We start from the raw sequence: 17,008 nt of genomic DNA on the forward strand, positions 1-17,008 counted from the left end.
ATGGCAACTGATTTCGAGAAGGTGTCCAGTGTGGTTTCGAATGGAATTGTTCCTGTCACCAAGTACAAGTCCAAGCGGACAGGACTGACGGTGTGCCTTGCAGAAGTCGGGGGACCCCTGGTGAACGGTTTCTTTGTGCTTGGTAAGAAAAACGTTCAAATTTGTATGGATGACAGAGCATGTTTGAACGTGGTAGCTTGCACCGAAGCCTGCATGCTATTGTTAGCACAGGTGACTTGGGTGACTAGGGACGCTTACCTCTTCACTACGCCGACCTACACGGCTAGAACACGGGCTCGGTGCTGCTGCCGCCGCTAATTAGATGCAGGGCACTGTGGAGTCTACTCAGTGAAGTAGAAACCAATGCCTTGTGTAATTGAAAGGGCATTACAATTAAATTGAAAATTTCTGCATTGTTAGACGCGCTGGCCTGCCTCGTGATTTTAATTGCATCCCTGCAACTTGCGTGATGTAAAAAAATGACAAAGACTATTGATGGTGTACTTGGTCTTAGCCGCACCATCAGTCAGTCAGGCCTCGCCTACTGCGACCCCAACACGTTCGTGTGGGACTGTTCAGTGACAGTGTTAAGATACTAGTCAAGTGGTGTACGTACTGCCTGGTTACAGCGTTTTGGGGTTTAAGGGTGTTATCTGTACTAGGGTAAAGATGAAATGTCAAATTTTACTGTAAGTTGGGAGTCTTAAAATTATTCACTTACAGGTTTTTACGTAACATAAATCATGTCTGAACTCTGAAGTCATGGTATCCGTCTAAATTTTAATAGCTAGATTTTGTTCAAATCATAAATGGAAGGGACAGGGGCTAGTACAGTTTGTAGACATTAACTGGGGGAACTGATTTTAATAGACTACCTCACCTGCTCGAGTTCTTAAAGATAATAAAAAGTTTTGGTACCTCAAAAGTTTCCTTGAATTTCCTTGTCTTAGTTTGTGTTTCAGGTTAAAGTACCTTTCATATAACTAACACTGTGAGACTTACTCGCCCCAAAGTGCTCTCGATCATGTCTTAGTAATCATGCAATTAACTGCGACCAGCAGCCCCATACGCATAGCGACCAGCAGTCCCATATGCATAGCGTAATCGGGCTGCACATTGTAGCATTCAGGATCATGACAGATTCAGTATCGCAGGATAAATGTCAACTTAAAATCCCAAAAATTCTTCAATTTGTAGCTACACGCAGCCGCTGTAGGGACAGCGGCTGCACCTCCATTCCTTCGCAGACGTTGTCATTTTTCAGTGTGGTTGTGCGACTCCTTCATGAATATCTTTATTAATCGTGGAAAACTAAAATACAAGGAATTATCGTAATCTATGATAATCATTCAATAATCGGTATGCGAATTTTTGTTTAATTACGTCAAAAACTCACCGAAATCTGTGGCTGAAATCAGGTCTGTAAACGTCCTTATTGCTTCACTCCTCATCTGCGTGTTATTTGAATGGCATTCACTCTCGTATACTACAACGTACAACGTACACTGTAGGTAGTCGGAGAGGCGCCCTCTAGCTCTCCGACTACCTACGTTGTACGTTGTAGTATACGAGAGTGAATGCCATTCAAATAACACGCAGATGAGGAGTGAAGCAATTTAAAGGACGTTTACAGACCTGATTTCAGCCACAGATTTCGGTGAGTTTTTGACGTAATTAAACAAAAAAAGTGCGTACCGATTATTGAATGATTATCATAGATTACGATAATTCCTTGTATTTTAGTTTTCCACGATTAATAAAGATATTCATGAAGGAGTCACACAACCACACTGAAAAATGACAACGTCTGCGAGGGAATAGAGGTGCAGCCGCGTCGCTTCGCGACAGCGGCTGCGTGTAGTTATTCAATTTGAAGACTTACCAATTGAGGTGAAGTATTGAAAACAGGCTTCGGGCAACGTTTGGTTCTGCCTATAGTCCCTTTCTGTTCGAATTGATGACTGAATGTGACTCGGTCGAGAGGACCTTGGGAGAGCTACCATACACTGAATACTACAGCCAGTGCATGCGAACACATCACATGCGCACAAATTTCAAATCCATCAACGGATAAGATGTTTGTGTGCGCATGCGCTGGCCGTAGTAGTCAGTGTAGTAGCTCTCCCAAGGTCCTCTCGACCGAGTCACATTCAGTCATCAATTCGAAAAGAAAGGGACTATTGGCAGAACCAAACGTTGTTTGAAGCCTGTTTTCAATACTTCAACTTAATTGGTAAGTCTTCAAATCGAAGAAATTTTTGGATTTTAAGTTGCCATTTACCCGCGATACTAATTCTGTCATGATCCTGAATGCTACAATGCGAAGCCCCATTACGCTATGCGTATGGGGCTGCTGGTCGCAGTTAGCTATGCGTACAATGGGCTGCACGCTGCTGGTCGCAGTCAGTAGTTTCGTACAATATTTATCGACGCCGTACGGCGACGGCTCTGGTACGAAACCATTATTGCATGATTACTAAGACATGAGAGCACTTTGGGGCGAGTAATTCTCACAGACAACGTACTTCAACGTGAAACACAAACCAAGACAAGGAAATTCAGGGAAACTTTTGAGGTACCAAAACTTTTTTTTCTTTAATCTTTCTTGATCTTCAAAGGGCAGTGAATCTCTTCACAAAGATCACTTCCTTTATTTAGCATTTTCTTCACTTTAGTTCCATCTAGCGATCTACTGCATGCGTGCGCTCTTTGGTAGCAGCACGGTCGACAGCGTGACCTTTAAAAGTGCATTCAGATCGCGTGAACTGCCGATTATCAGATATGTACCGTTCGCACATGCTGCATAAATCTTCATTTTCGGTAAGTTGTGAAATGTGTACAAATTATGTCAATATTGATAGCATAGATATGAAGTCTCATTAATGAAGATTTACAGTACATTAGATGAGTATGAGGTGACAAAAAATGATCTAAAGTATCAAAACTCAAAGCGATTGCAATGCGATCGCTGAGCTCTCTTTGTGTTGTGGGTCGTGACGGTACAGCCATGTCGCTATTTATACAGCGACTGGGCTGTGTATAGTTAACTATTCATCATCATAGTACTATCCAGTAGAGAAAACTTTGGTTTTCATGTACCGGTACTTGTACGGTGTATGTAGGAACTGTGCATTGCTCAAGTGCTGTAAAGGTAAGGGTTAAAACATTCTGTAAAGTGTAAGTGAAGGTTCATATATTAGTGTACACTCCAGTGTGTTTATGAAGAGACAGTTTACGTTATACTGAAAGTGGTTGGAGATTCTATTGCCTTATAATGATAGACTCATACATTGCAATATATTTTAAATCTTCATTTCAACTGCGGGAATGTAGAATTTATGTGATAAACTATGTGAATATTTCGTGAAATATTTTGTTCGCTAAATGTTTTCTCACCCCTCAAAGATGAAAGATAATAGTAATCAACTTCTCCAGAAATAATTTGAGCTGCAGTGTGTATGATTACTGTACATTTGTTCAGCTCTAGCGGAGGTACACTTGTGACTATTCAAAGGAACTTTTTCCATCCATCTACAATATAGGTTTATCTACTCTGCTGTACAACAAAATCACTGTGTAATTCTGTCCATAGTAATTTAGTAATGGTAGACATACCGTACACATCTTGTACACAACTGGTACATTGTATGCATTATAGAGTTTTAAAATTTATTTATTAGTGGAAAATTGAGCAAAGAAAATGGGATTCCATCGGGATTCAAACCCGAAATCTCCGGATGCTAGCCCGGTGCATAATTTGTGAAACTTGTATCTTTTATGTCCTTCTGTACAGCCACTGAAGCACATGATGATGACGGTCTGCCACACACCTTGGAACATCTCATATTCCTCGGGAGTGAGGACTATCCCTTTAAGGTATGAGTGTCTTTTTTCCCCCTCCATTTCCTGTGTTTTCACAATTTACATTTAGGGCACTTTTCTTGTTAAACTGATTGTCTTTATTTCAAATCCAACATAAGTTGACCATATTAAAACTAAGTTGCATGTACCTTATTCTTTGAAGAGTTGCCTCAGAAAAAATGTATACCTTGTACATGTAATGAATTGTACTTGGCTCTGCAGGTTTTTGTTAGAGATGAGTTTATATTTAAGATACTCATCTGTTATGCTCATGGAGTGGTAAAATAATCATCAATACAATATTCTACCACCAATGAGACATGAACCCTACATGTATGTAGCCCTCAAGCCAGTATCAACCAAAGAACAAATAATACAATACAGATAATTCAGGAGCTACTTTGCAGCTGTTTTTGTGAGAGTCTTTATTCTCATGAACTCAGTGGCAGTAGGTCTACAGTATTGCAGTTGCTGTAAATGGCACTATTCCTGATAGCTCAATAATTATCAACTGCACACAATAATAATAATAATAATGATAATAATAATAATAATAATAATAATAATAATAATAATAATAATAATAATAATAGTAATAATAATAATAATAATAATAATAATCAGCTGGTATAATCATTTTAGAACTTTCCTCTAAGCTCACCTACTGTAGCACTGTAAACAAACTACAACAAACTCCAATAGACTTGATGGTCACTCTTGCATTTGACACAACATTTTGCAAACTCTAGTCTCATGGATATAATTCTGATCTGAATTCTAGAACCTGCAAGCACTTCCAAGTTATGTGGCATATGGAACCTCTTGTAGGAAAGAAAAAATGGAAAGATGTTAACCTGTCTATGAAACGGTGCAATGCTGGTACACATTGTACACTGACAAATTGCCTAGATTTTCCCCAGAATGAGATAGAAGACGATGTGTACAAATTTTGGAACATATGGCCACTTGTGGGGGCACATGAAGCATACAAATGTACATGCAATGTGTTGAAAAAGTGGTGATGTAAGTTTGTGCTTAGCTGTCAGCACATAGAATGCATTTCTCGATCGACACATGGCACATCTTCCAGCTTATACTCTGGCCTTGTGATTCTAATGCACAAAGTTCTAGAATTACTTCATTTCCCGATACATTGTACACACATCTCCAATTTTGTCTTTTATACCATTTGTGTTTTGTGCTGCCTCTTTATACTACACTTTACCAATAAGCTCTTCACATACAGTACATGTACATATATGTTCACAAAGTGTATGAATTTTAGAGAGATTGTTTGTACTGAGGAAAATTCATGACCTTAATGGTATCCATTATATGGGTATTGAGTGACTGAAGAGAAAGGTAATGTATTGCTTGACCGTTTCTTTATGACATTCAACAGGGAGTGCTGGACATGCTGGCCAACCGATGCCTGGCCCAGGGTACAAATGCCTGGACAGACACTGACCACACGTGCTACACTGTGATGACCGCTGGGGGTGAAGGCTTCCTCAACCTCATGCCCATCTACTTGGACCACGTCGTCTACCCAACGCTGACTGTAAGCTGGACAAAGCTGTTCTGATTAGGATGGAGCTAAGATCAGTGATGACTGTTTAAATATGTTTTGTTGAGTTTTGTTAGAAAGGTGACTTTTTTGCTGAAAAATAATGACCATCTGCTGGAAAGCATGGAGGAACAGAATGTGTATTTTGATTTTCCACAGATCTGGTCTTAAATCATAAATTTTGTAATTTCTCACTGGATGAAGAGACAGTACAACCAGTTAAAACGAGCAAAACTTAAATATAAAAGTTGCATGATTATTCTCAACCTGCCCCCTCTTTCCACTCTGGGGTCGGAGGGACCGTGTGCATGTTCCCAAAATCTCTAGTAATAGGATAATTTTCAAGTGACAAAACCTGGCAAGAGAATTGTAAAAAAAAAAGGGGGGGGGGTGTTTGACTTTTCTCCTTGATATTTGTTTTAAACATTGGGTGTTTTTCCCCACTCTGTCTATGGACTTCTAAGAAATTTGAAAAGGGGGGGTTATAGGATAACTGAAAGTCATAAAAAATTCGTCAAACATTTACGTATGTCATAGGATTTTAATTTTTGCGTGGTTTCTAATGAGTTCTGAGATCTCATTTTGAGCACACACACACTTACACAAAGAAATACTCCAAAGGTATTAAATTATTACAACTTGCCTGAGATGAGGTGGGGTGTCTGTCTTGAGAAAGGAGGTTGGAATTCGAGTTCACCTGAGCTAGAGGGTGCATTGAGCAGTGTTCTCGATTTAGAGGAGTCTACAAGGTAGAATAAGCTTGTGGAAAGCCTGCAAAAAGGTGAGGGGGGGGGGGCAGTTTGGAAATTGGCAGTCCTGAGATAGGGGATGCTTTCATAGGGAGGGAACGAGTATATGGGTACCCTTACTGATAGCCTACTGAATGTGTGTGTGTGTGTGGGGGGGGGGGGATGGGAGGGGTGGGATTCTCAGTCGTTGGTATTTTGGGATCATCTCATTATGGATGCCTGGTTGTTCCTGTGCAGGATGCTGGTTACATCACGGAGGTCCACCACATCAACGGAGAGGGGGGAGAATGCGGGCGTGGTCTACTGTGAGATGCAGGCCAGGGAGAACTCTGGGGAGTCCCGCTGTCATCTTACCATGCTCAGGAGGATGTATCCGGGTCACTGTGGCTACAAGGTTTGTAGTTATCTGGCAAAATTTCTACTCTTGTACAAAATGATGTCTCATGAATACAACCACTTGTTAACGAGAATCATTGATCACTTGCTGTCTTGTACAGACTTCAGTGCAACTCCACTTCATGGCCAAATTGTAGAAACATCATTTCAGTAAAATTGGAACAACAATGGTTCAATGAGTTGTATTATGACATCATCACCTCAGCTAATTTCCATGTACAGCTGTATGTGATTTAACCCTAACTGCACGGGGGGGGGGGGGGGGGGGGGTGGGGGGGGGCCTGGGAGGCCCCCCCTCCATACTTTTGGCGATTGCATCATGACCGCTGGGAATTTCGGATTCTCGCATCATGACTTTTTCCCCTAAAGTCTTGCGCACATTTTGATACCACATTTGTCCATATCGGACCTATCTAGGGGGTGTTATGGGCCAATTAGTATGCGCGTGTCATTAAAACGGCTAATCGCTGCATATATTTGTGTACAGTTACATACTGTCAATAGACCATGGCTTGCATTACTTTATAAATTTTGCTCAGGAATTGGTTTTCCACTTGGTTCATGCTTCTATATTGTTCTGAAATAAATTGGGCAAAGTTTAGAAACAATGAAATACATAAGGAATATAAAACAATAGAAAACATAAGAAATAAAAACAATACAAAACATAACAAAAAGTTGTTTTTTTCTCGTTTTTTATTCTCTCTCTGATTTATTTCACATTTGGGAAACATTATTCTTCATTATTACACAGTTTTCATGTAATTTTGTACTTGTTTAGGCTGAAATTATGAAAATATCCCTCAAATGCATAAAATATGCATTATGAATAATTAATTAGCTAATTATGCAAAAATTTGCATAATTGATTAAAATAAATTACACCATCAGATTCAGCACGCGAAGATCTATCAGCATGCAAATTTTCAAGTTCATCGGACATCGCGTTTCCGAGATCAATGGGGGGGGGGGGGCCTCCCAGCCCCCCCCCCCCCCCCCAGTATTTTCATGGAGCCAAATAGCCCAGTACAGTAAGGGTTAAAAGTTTATGAATTTGTACCAAGTGTCCATGCATCACAAAACCATACCAAAAAATGTCATAAGGGTTAGCTTTTCAATAGGCATAGATATATCTATACGTGTACATTATTCTTCAACTTGGCTGATTTAGGGTTTTGTTATTTTCTTTTTTTATCTGTTACATGAAGCTTCCTGTATTTTTATCTTACTAAAGATTCATGATCATACACATATATTATCCTGATATGCGAGTTTCAGATGCAGTAAGGTATTTTCGTGAACTTTGATGAACCTTTGACATCAATCTCATAACAGAGTGAAACTGGAGGTATCATGGCTAACCTCCGAGACAGCACGTCCAACGAGAAGGTGCGGCAGTACCACCGGGACTTCTATCGTCCTGACAACCTCTGCCTCATCATTACCGGTCAGGTGAAGGCGGAGGACGTCTTCAGGAGCCTGGCACCCTTTGAAGAGAAGATCGTCTCCAAGGTGAGGTTTTTATTGGAGGAGGGAGAAAGGGAGGTGGGGGGGGGGGGGGGAGGAGGAGGAGAGGTGAAGCTTAGTGGTGAATGGGAATGTGGTTTCCAGAGGGCTGGAGGAAAAATCTTATTATTGAGAAAATTAAAGTGATAAGTCCAGATTACAGTGTAGTTTAGATTTACAAACCAACTTAACCGTGACTTGCATCACAAAATTCCGTGTTTGTTTTGTGCTCATCGGAAATGAATGACACAGCATATATATGTAAAGGTTGATGATTAAAATTGATTGGTTAGAGCAATTTACTTCAGGGACAAAATGTACTGTTTGTAACTATGACATTAAAATAAACATAATGCAAATCAGTGGCTGTGAGATGATGGAGTCACAATTCAAAAAGTCATTGGAAGAAAACAAAATATCAAGGTCTTGTTTGCTGCACTTTGTCACAAAGAAAGTTGCCAGACTCTTACAAAAATCAAGATGAAACCCTTTGCATTTGGCCATCATACATCAGTATTAAAGCTGATCAAAGTCACCATACACTGATTTTCTGATATACAGTCAACCTGACATAAGTCAAATCTATTTGGACTGAAGAAATAGCTTCGACTTAGAGAATATTCGACTTGTGAGGGATTAAATTCAATAGCACATAAAGAGGAAGGACTTAAAAAGACCTTTGACTTAGGCGATTATTCGACTTATGCGAGGTCGACTTAAAGGTAAGGGATACCTTTTACAGACCTCCCAAAATGCAACAAAACATTAAATATGAACCTCAGGGGACTTGTTTAGACCACTGCTGAGAAATTTGGAAGTCAACAGTTATCTACAATTTGAATAATGCACAAAACTCAACTACTCAGTAGTTCTGTGTGTCAGCCACACTTAAGCCTTTTTGTTGCAGTCTTCTGTATTTTTTATCTGTAAACACAAATCTAAAAGTATAAGAGCTGATGTAATAACATATAGAGTGTGTGGCAAGAATATATATAGAAATGTTTGTAAGTTTTGATGAACTTTCTTCACAAAATATACATGATGGACACACATGCAGTGCATGGGTCTGCAAAGGTAGCCTAGTAATGTACTGGAATTTACGGTGAGCCCCGAAAAAAATTCAATTCAAAATCTAACGGTCAATAAAAGTGTACTAAATGTTACCTTCCACTTTCAATACTTTATGGGAGTTTCTAAAATGATACTCTCTTCAACATACCACTGTATTTATACAACTCTTCATTTAAGGCATGCAAATGGGATTCCCTACCTTTAAGCAAGTTTGACTGTATATCACTTACCCAATTTCGTGTAGAGCAATGTATCAATGTACATGTAAAGATGTTTCCTAGAGAGCTAGCTATTAGAAATCTCCAGTTTGGGGAAAGATAGATTTGGCAGGAAAGATACAGTGAAGGGCATGGGAAAATAGCCTATATTCCATTAGAATAGCAACATGCTTCAGGAAAACTAAACAAAAATGTGTGTCAAAACAGTCTTAGACATTCATACAATTGTATATGGATAGAAGGTTGGTTAGAGATCAAACTTCTTAATCTTCAAATTTCTTGTTTTAGAGCCAGGTAACTGACTGTTTCTCACTTTTATAAAAAAAAAAATCAACAAGTGAAAGTATGTGCATAAATATGTGTTTGTGTGCATGTGTGTGTGTTTTGTCTTTGAAGTGTGAGTGAGTACCCAAATTAGTTTCTTCAGATTAATTGAGTACCAGTGCTTAGAGGCATTTTAATGTGAGAAGCACTTTTGAATTATACATATCGTGAATTAATGTTATTGTTGTTATTATCATTATCATTATTATCGATTCAAAGTGTGTCTTTGTTTCTTTTGTGCTTGTTTGTAGGGAGCATTGCCGCCCCATGTCCGTCCCTGGCTGACACCCGTCCCACCCCTCCCGGAGAAAGTGGTAGAGACCATGCCATACCCCTCAGACGATGAGGCGAATGGAATGGTCTACATGGCGTGGAGGGGACCGGCAGCACAGGTAAGTTGGTGAATGAGGTCCTGTGGTTGAGTGGCTTGCACAGTCCACTTTCATTCTGAAGGTCTAAGGTTCAATCCCATGATAATCCAGTTGTGCCCTATGACGTCTGCATAATGCTATCACTGTCATTAATATTGTGTGAGAATGAAGCTAGAGAAAAATTGTAGCTGCAAATGATTGCCGAATGCTTAAAAAGAGTGAATAAATCTACAAGTATGAGTGACAGCATTTACCATTCCATATCATACCATAACAAGGGACTAGGTATGCTCCACTACACCTTGCACATGTTCTGATGTTGATTGGATAAGATATACTACTATTTGAAAATTCATATATGTACTATTGAAATTCAGTATAATGGTTCTTACAAAGACCAAGGTTAGCAAATATGCCTTCATATCACTTCTTGCTCTGTTGTGAAATATTCAGTTTGTTATCGGTTTATAGTGTGTGCGCTTCATTTGAAAATGAGCGCCCCCTCTGGCCCACAATGGAAGATTAATATTTATGCTATTTCATGTTTTTTGCTGTACTCGACATTAAACATTGCCTTAGGCTCTAAGCAATGCCCCACTCCCCACGTACAGTATATCTTCTCCCATATAACTACCGCTTTAGCGCTTTGTATCCAGTGGAAAAGGCGCTCTAAAGGTATCAATTATTATTATCAACTACCTTTTGCATGTTCTTGATTTATTTCCACACTACAGGACCTGTATGGTATGTCCGCTGTCCTCATTTTGCTTGAGTATTTGACGGACACTTCTGTGGCACCCCTCCAAAGGGACTTCGTGGAAGTATCTGACGCTTTCTGCAGTAAGGTGAGTGCTGCCGTATCTTAATAGTGACGTCTCTACGCAACGCGAAACCTTCAATTCTGTTCACTTCATTTCTATTCTAAGTCACTTTCAACTTTGATGCCACCAGTTTACAGTGAGTAAGACATAATTGAGACAATGAATGCATCTTAAGAAGTAAATTTAGAGCCTTGGCTGGCAGGAAATCAATGCTTCTGTAGATATGGTAGAGGGGCCATTCCATGCTATGAAGAGTACTAAACAATAGCAACAACAAAATGCCTTGATAATGAAGAAACATAATATGATATGGATGGACAATAGATAAAGGGATATGGGAAGTTGTCTTTCCAGAAAGAATTGTCCTGTACATCCTTTATAAAATGGGGCCCAGATAGTCCCTTCACAATGGTTGCCTCAGAGTTTTAACTTCCCCTTTTCGTTCCATACACAATAAACCTGCACTCAAATATGGGCGTCCTCACAAAAGACCATTTTCTCATATTCATCATTTTTATGTCTTTGATTCTTTATCATTTTATATTAACCCTAACTAGGCCGGGGGGGGGGGGGCCTCCGAGGCCCCCCCCCCCCCGACGTTCCGTGCGATGTATCGCAATCGCAAAAAGCTATCGCCGCGACGTTTCATGACTTTTTTCTTTCGAGTCTCCCGCATCTTTTGACACCAAATTTGTGACGCCCGGGCGTGCGGTTCCGAAGTTACGCATAAATATGTACATGCATGTCAGACCAAAAATTGCTCAAAAACGTGAATTCGTGCACAATTTCAATGCAAACTGTGCTTGCAGGCAAATTTCATAAAAGCATGATTATTTTGGTGTTTTATTGATTAAAATCAATGAATAACATATTTTCTTGTTCGGAGCGATGTCGCGAACAAATTTCATCGAAAAAACAATGGAAAACATAAAGTCGAAAAAACACAGAAATACATAAGAAATTCAAAAAACAATAAAATACTTAAGAATTTTTTCTGATATCACAATTTTTTTTTATTACATTTGCTAAGGACAGTGAAAAGAATATTTACACAAAAAAAGTGCCTGGTTTGAGCTTTATTTTGTGATTTATACCAAATAGTCTGATTTCATGCATCATTATGCATAAATTAACATAATTTAGCATAAATGATAATTTTTTGAAAAATTAACTTCATGGTATTTTAGATTACATCATAGGCAATGTGTGTGCCAATTTTCGTCGCAATTGTGCGGTCGACGGCCGAGATCTGGAGGGGGGCCTGGGAGGCCACCCCCCCCCCCCCCCCCCCCCCCCCCCCCCTGGCTCTATCAACTAAAAATAGCCCGGCCTAGTTAGGGTTAAATGGGTAGGAACACCCCTTTCTCATTACTTAGAAACCATTATGAATCCCTGAATATCATCTTTCAGAGCTTGGCCTCAAGAAAAGTTTTAAACATTCCTGCATGTTTGATGTTTCATCATTTGTTTTTATAGGTTCAGTCGCAGCGGACGACTATAATTAACTCCCCCGAAACCCACGAAACATTTTGAATTTTCAACCGTCACCGAGGCCGTGCGAATCGGGCGTTCTCATTTTCACCAAAATTTCACCTTCTCATATCTCCGCCATACATTGACCAAAATCGCTCAAACTTTCAGTATCAATGCAAAATCATGATTTCTATCTACATACGAAAAATCACGAGAAACGATCAAGAATTTTTAAAGTTATTCAATATTTCATGTTTTTCTGTCTCGGAAAACTACCGTCCGATTATTTCCAGACACATCTGGACGCACCACTTAATATTCATGAAACTTGACATACATATTCATAAGACATGTGCGGACGTAAATGTAGCCCTGTTCGCTTTGCCGAAGACCTATTTTTGAAGTTACAAGTGAAAATAAATGAGGTATCTTGTCAGAAATCTTGGAGCAGCAAACCAGAATAATGACGTCATATTCTAAGAAAAACTGATTTGCGCTTGCGCAATGAATGAACTTTCCCATGCTGCTTCGATCCAGCGAGCTGATTGGTCGATGAATTGCAGCATACTGTTACTGTGCGATGCGAGGTGGCTGCTGCGGATGCCTAGTAAACTGCACATGCATGCTATGAGAGTGGGACGCGGGGTGTCGATAAGTACAATGTACAGCAGTGTGCTGGGGACCTCGCTATACCTCAAAGACAAGCACTTACGATATCAGAACTGTCCTATTAAAAAGAATGTAGCAAAAATTTGAATATATATTCGGCTGTGATTCGGCAGTTGCAAATTCTTGACATTGGATTATTTGGACTTAACGCAGATTTTACTGCACTATAGTAAGTAACATTACAACTACGAATTCCCGGTACGAGTTACTTTCAGAGTACAGCAGTGCCGTACGGCACTGCAGTACAGGTGACGTTAGAGCGACAAAGATGTGGGTACGTGGGACTGTACCCTGTCTTCCCGTATGCGAATGACTATGAAATTTCGTGCTCGTAACAAAGGTAGAAAGTGCACCACTTTCGATTATTTCCAGACATATCCGGACGCATGACTTCTCGAATGTGATATTTTAGAGTTCCGGAAAGAAATACATACTTAGTAACATACTTGAAAGTTTTTTGTTGTTCACGAAGTCAAAATGTGAAATTTTAGCAACGATTTCTGACAATTATTTTCCGTTTTGAGATTGAAGTTATGCTCCATTTCGGAATATTTTCTCGTCGTTATTTAAAAAAGTTAACATAATGGCAGGTTGAAATGAGGTTTTTACTTTTCATAACCGTTTGAATTATCAAAAAATATGAATAAATAGTAAAGTTACGGCAGTTTTGCTGCGACACTTTCCTAGCGGTTTTCATGCGAAACGTGTTCATTCAAGAGGAAAGCGAGGTCAGGTCAAAATGAAAACAGTGAGTTAATTGCACCCGTCCGCTGTGACTGGGTTAGGATAATCCAATGAGTCACAGATCGTTTTAAAGCTGAGAATCTCATTCAAAACCTGACTTGTAAATGAAAGATGTCTTTTGACTTTATATTGGTTTTTGTGAGGCAAGATTACAATGTGTATGTATGCATGTCTGCATGTATGATGTAATGGAGTGTCTGTAGGTTAAAAGTACAGTTTACCTATGGGAGCACGGATGTATTATTTTTTTTTTTGTTGAGATATCACATTTTGATGCATTTGTGGAAGTCAGTTGTATTACAAAACATCCTACCATGTAAAGAATTGGCAATAAAGTCAAAAATATAAGGAGATATCACTATTTTTCTCAATAAACCATAACTGTAGATGGTTTAGTGTTATTGAAACATTTTCGTTATAACTTTTGTTCACATTTTTGTATATTACACAATACGTGACGTTGACTCTACTGAATCAAAGTTTTACATTGACCGTTTCCATCCCTAACTCACATTCTATAACTATTTTGAAGCACTAAAGCTTATTTCGTTTCATCTGCAATTGTTAAATAATGCCTTTGAAATAAGAAAAGACATTTGTGCTTGGTAAGTTTGAAATCCCTCGTGCCTTTCTTGTATAGGTTCGATACTCCATGATTGAGGCTACTGCGTCCTGTCTCTACCTCAAGTTTGAGAACGTGCCGAAGGCAAAGCTGAAGGACATCCATGGAAAGTGAGTATCTTGGAGCATTTTACAGGAATATTATCTGTCACTACTGTTAGTTCTGTTAATGTTTCTCTGCAATTAAAGGGATGGTACAGTATTGGTGGAGATGAGAATTGGGCTTTTAACTTTTTGCAAGATACCAAGAAAACGCTTATGAAATAGTACAGAGCATACCATTTTAAGAGAAATTCAAAGTTTATTTTATGAAAATCGGGTTTGGAATGACTGAAACATCCAAAAACAAAGTAAAACAAAGCGATCATAATAAAGTGTGGGTCCTACACTTATTAGAATTGCTCTGGTTTGGATATCTCAGCCATTTAAAAGCCAATTTTCATCAATAAGCGTTGAATTCCTCATGGAATTACATGCTCTTTCATATTTCATAAGAGGTTTTGCATCATTTCACCCAAAAATATTAGAAAGCTGAAATTAGGTCTCAACCAAAAAGTATATGATCCCTTTAAGGTCAGTTCACCTGTAAATTTCCAACTACATGTATGTGTGCTTGAAGAGTTTGTTTGCAAAAACCGATAAGTCCATTTTTGCCAAATGGAGATATTTGCGATTAAAGGTCAAGAAAAATAAAGAGAATAATAAGAAAATGTTTGCTTCTTTTGGCCATAACTTCAAAAATGTACCTTTATATGAAGTGAACATTATATCATTTTAAAGGTATTATTTTGTACTTTATGACAGAGATCGCACTTCAAAATCTTCAAAAATGGACTTATCGGTTTTTGCAAACAAACTCTTCACTTGTATTCTTGGACACAGTTGACAGTAATGTTCCCCCTGGCTACAACTCAAAGACTTTTTGGCAGCATTTTCATTTTTAATTTTTATCTCTGCTCGGTATATAAACACTTGCAAAAAAAGAAATGTTGAATTTTCCCGTCAGGATTTTATGTAATCCATTTGTGTTTCCTACAATAACATTAACTTGATTCATTTGGAGCTGTTGTTCAATGAAAGGAAGCGAATATGATATGGATGTAATGTATATACTAGAACTTAACGGAAACACTTCTGCAAAACCTGGCTCGTATGACTTTTAGTGGTGTGAATATGACATAATTCTCTATCTTAGAGTAGAAATCCTACATAAAAATTTGCTAGTGGGACTATGAGAGGAATGCATATAGCAGGGTCCCATTTCACTCGCTACCACAGAACAGAGACCCTACTCCTAAACCTTGCTAATGGGACTGAGGCCATTGACATGGCTCGGATGCAGACTGTGGTTCACCGTCGTATCTTGGAGGCACTGAACAGTATGGAGGACAACCCCCATGAGACGTTTGCCTTTATGTGCATCGGGGACTTCCTGTATGACGACACGGAGGCGCAGGTCAGTTGCTTCTTTGCTCCACTTCCAGGTGTGAGCGGGCTTGATTTCAGTTTCATAGAAATTGTGTTATGTGAGTATCATTTAGAGATTATACAAATCGATCTTACCTTTAAGTATCAAACTTTAATTTTCTGCTAAGGCTTCTTGAAAAAATGGTAACAAGAGACAGAGGTGAATGAAAGTCCATGTGAGATCGATATTTACAAGTGATATCCCAAGCGTATCACGTCAATAACTCGATATAGTCCTGTGGATGAACATTTGTTAGATATTAATATCACATAGAGTTTCATTCTCCCTTGTCTCTCTGTTCTAGCATTAGACATATTGTCATGACAATTTCATGCTGTTTTTGTTTCTTTGTAATGCTAGCAGGTTATGTTGATTGTGTAATTTCAGTCCCTATAGATTTGATATGGAGATTCAAATGCCATTGGGTCTTTGTAGTATAATTCTAAATGATTCACATTATTTTATTTGTTACCTTTACATGGAAGTGTCGTCACATTGGGTTACATGTTAGTTAGCAAGTATTGAGGATGGTGAAACCCCAGTGATCCTTAACATTTAGTGAAGGACTGTGCTAAAACTCTCTCAGTTAGGCCACTTAACTAATACTTAAGGATATCAATGTTCTTGATTAGCAAGGAATCTTGCGGTTAATGTGCACATAACTCACTGACAAAGGTACCACATTCATGTCAAATTCACGTTAATATAACATCATTTTCATTCATTAGTTAGATTGGAGTTCTAATCGTCTCGATTTTGTGGAACACTTTTCCAGAATAAGTTGTTGTTGTTTTTTTTGTGTGTGCTAAGTTTGTATCGAGCAGTTTTAAACCTTACAGACACAAGCAGCACAAATAGAAAACCATGTGCTCGTATTTCTGTCTTGTGATGTGTTGTAGTTGGATGAACGCCTCAACCAAGTTGACAGCTTCAAGCGATTAAACTCCGAGCCTTTGACCTTTTGGACTGACCTCCTCAAGAAGTACTTTGTGGGACCTCCGTCTGTCACAGTGAGTTTTAAGTCATATTTGTAAGTTTTATTTTGTCGGGTGAGAATGATAAGGGCGTTAAGTTGCCATTAAACCCATAGTGTTCAAGACAACTTAACAGCCTTCTCATTCTGAACTGACGAATTATTTTTAATACTTC

The 17,008-nt window shown here is 38.9% G+C and overlaps 1 protein-coding gene across 1 annotated transcript in view; it reads left to right on the forward strand.

The window, feature by feature from the left end:
* LOC139719285 (uncharacterized protein C05D11.1-like) overlaps window positions 1-17,008 on the forward strand; it is a 35,208-nt gene continuing 18,200 nt past the window's right edge. Inside the window, 11 exon segments of the mRNA XM_071630706.1 lie at window positions 1-142; window positions 3,794-3,876; window positions 5,264-5,422; window positions 6,415-6,456; window positions 6,458-6,571; window positions 7,909-8,085; window positions 9,944-10,084; window positions 10,798-10,908; window positions 14,411-14,502; window positions 15,670-15,847; window positions 16,759-16,869. Coding sequence (XP_071486807.1) covers window positions 1-142; window positions 3,794-3,876; window positions 5,264-5,422; window positions 6,415-6,456; window positions 6,458-6,571; window positions 7,909-8,085; window positions 9,944-10,084; window positions 10,798-10,908; window positions 14,411-14,502; window positions 15,670-15,847; window positions 16,759-16,869 — 1,350 coding nt within the window.

This window comes from Diadema antillarum, unplaced genomic scaffold (assembly GCF_040938485.1).
Source record: "Diadema antillarum isolate AM-2024a unplaced genomic scaffold, OU_Dant_1.0 scf00000108, whole genome shotgun sequence".
Lineage (NCBI taxonomy): Eukaryota > Metazoa > Echinodermata > Echinoidea > Diadematoida > Diadematidae > Diadema > Diadema antillarum.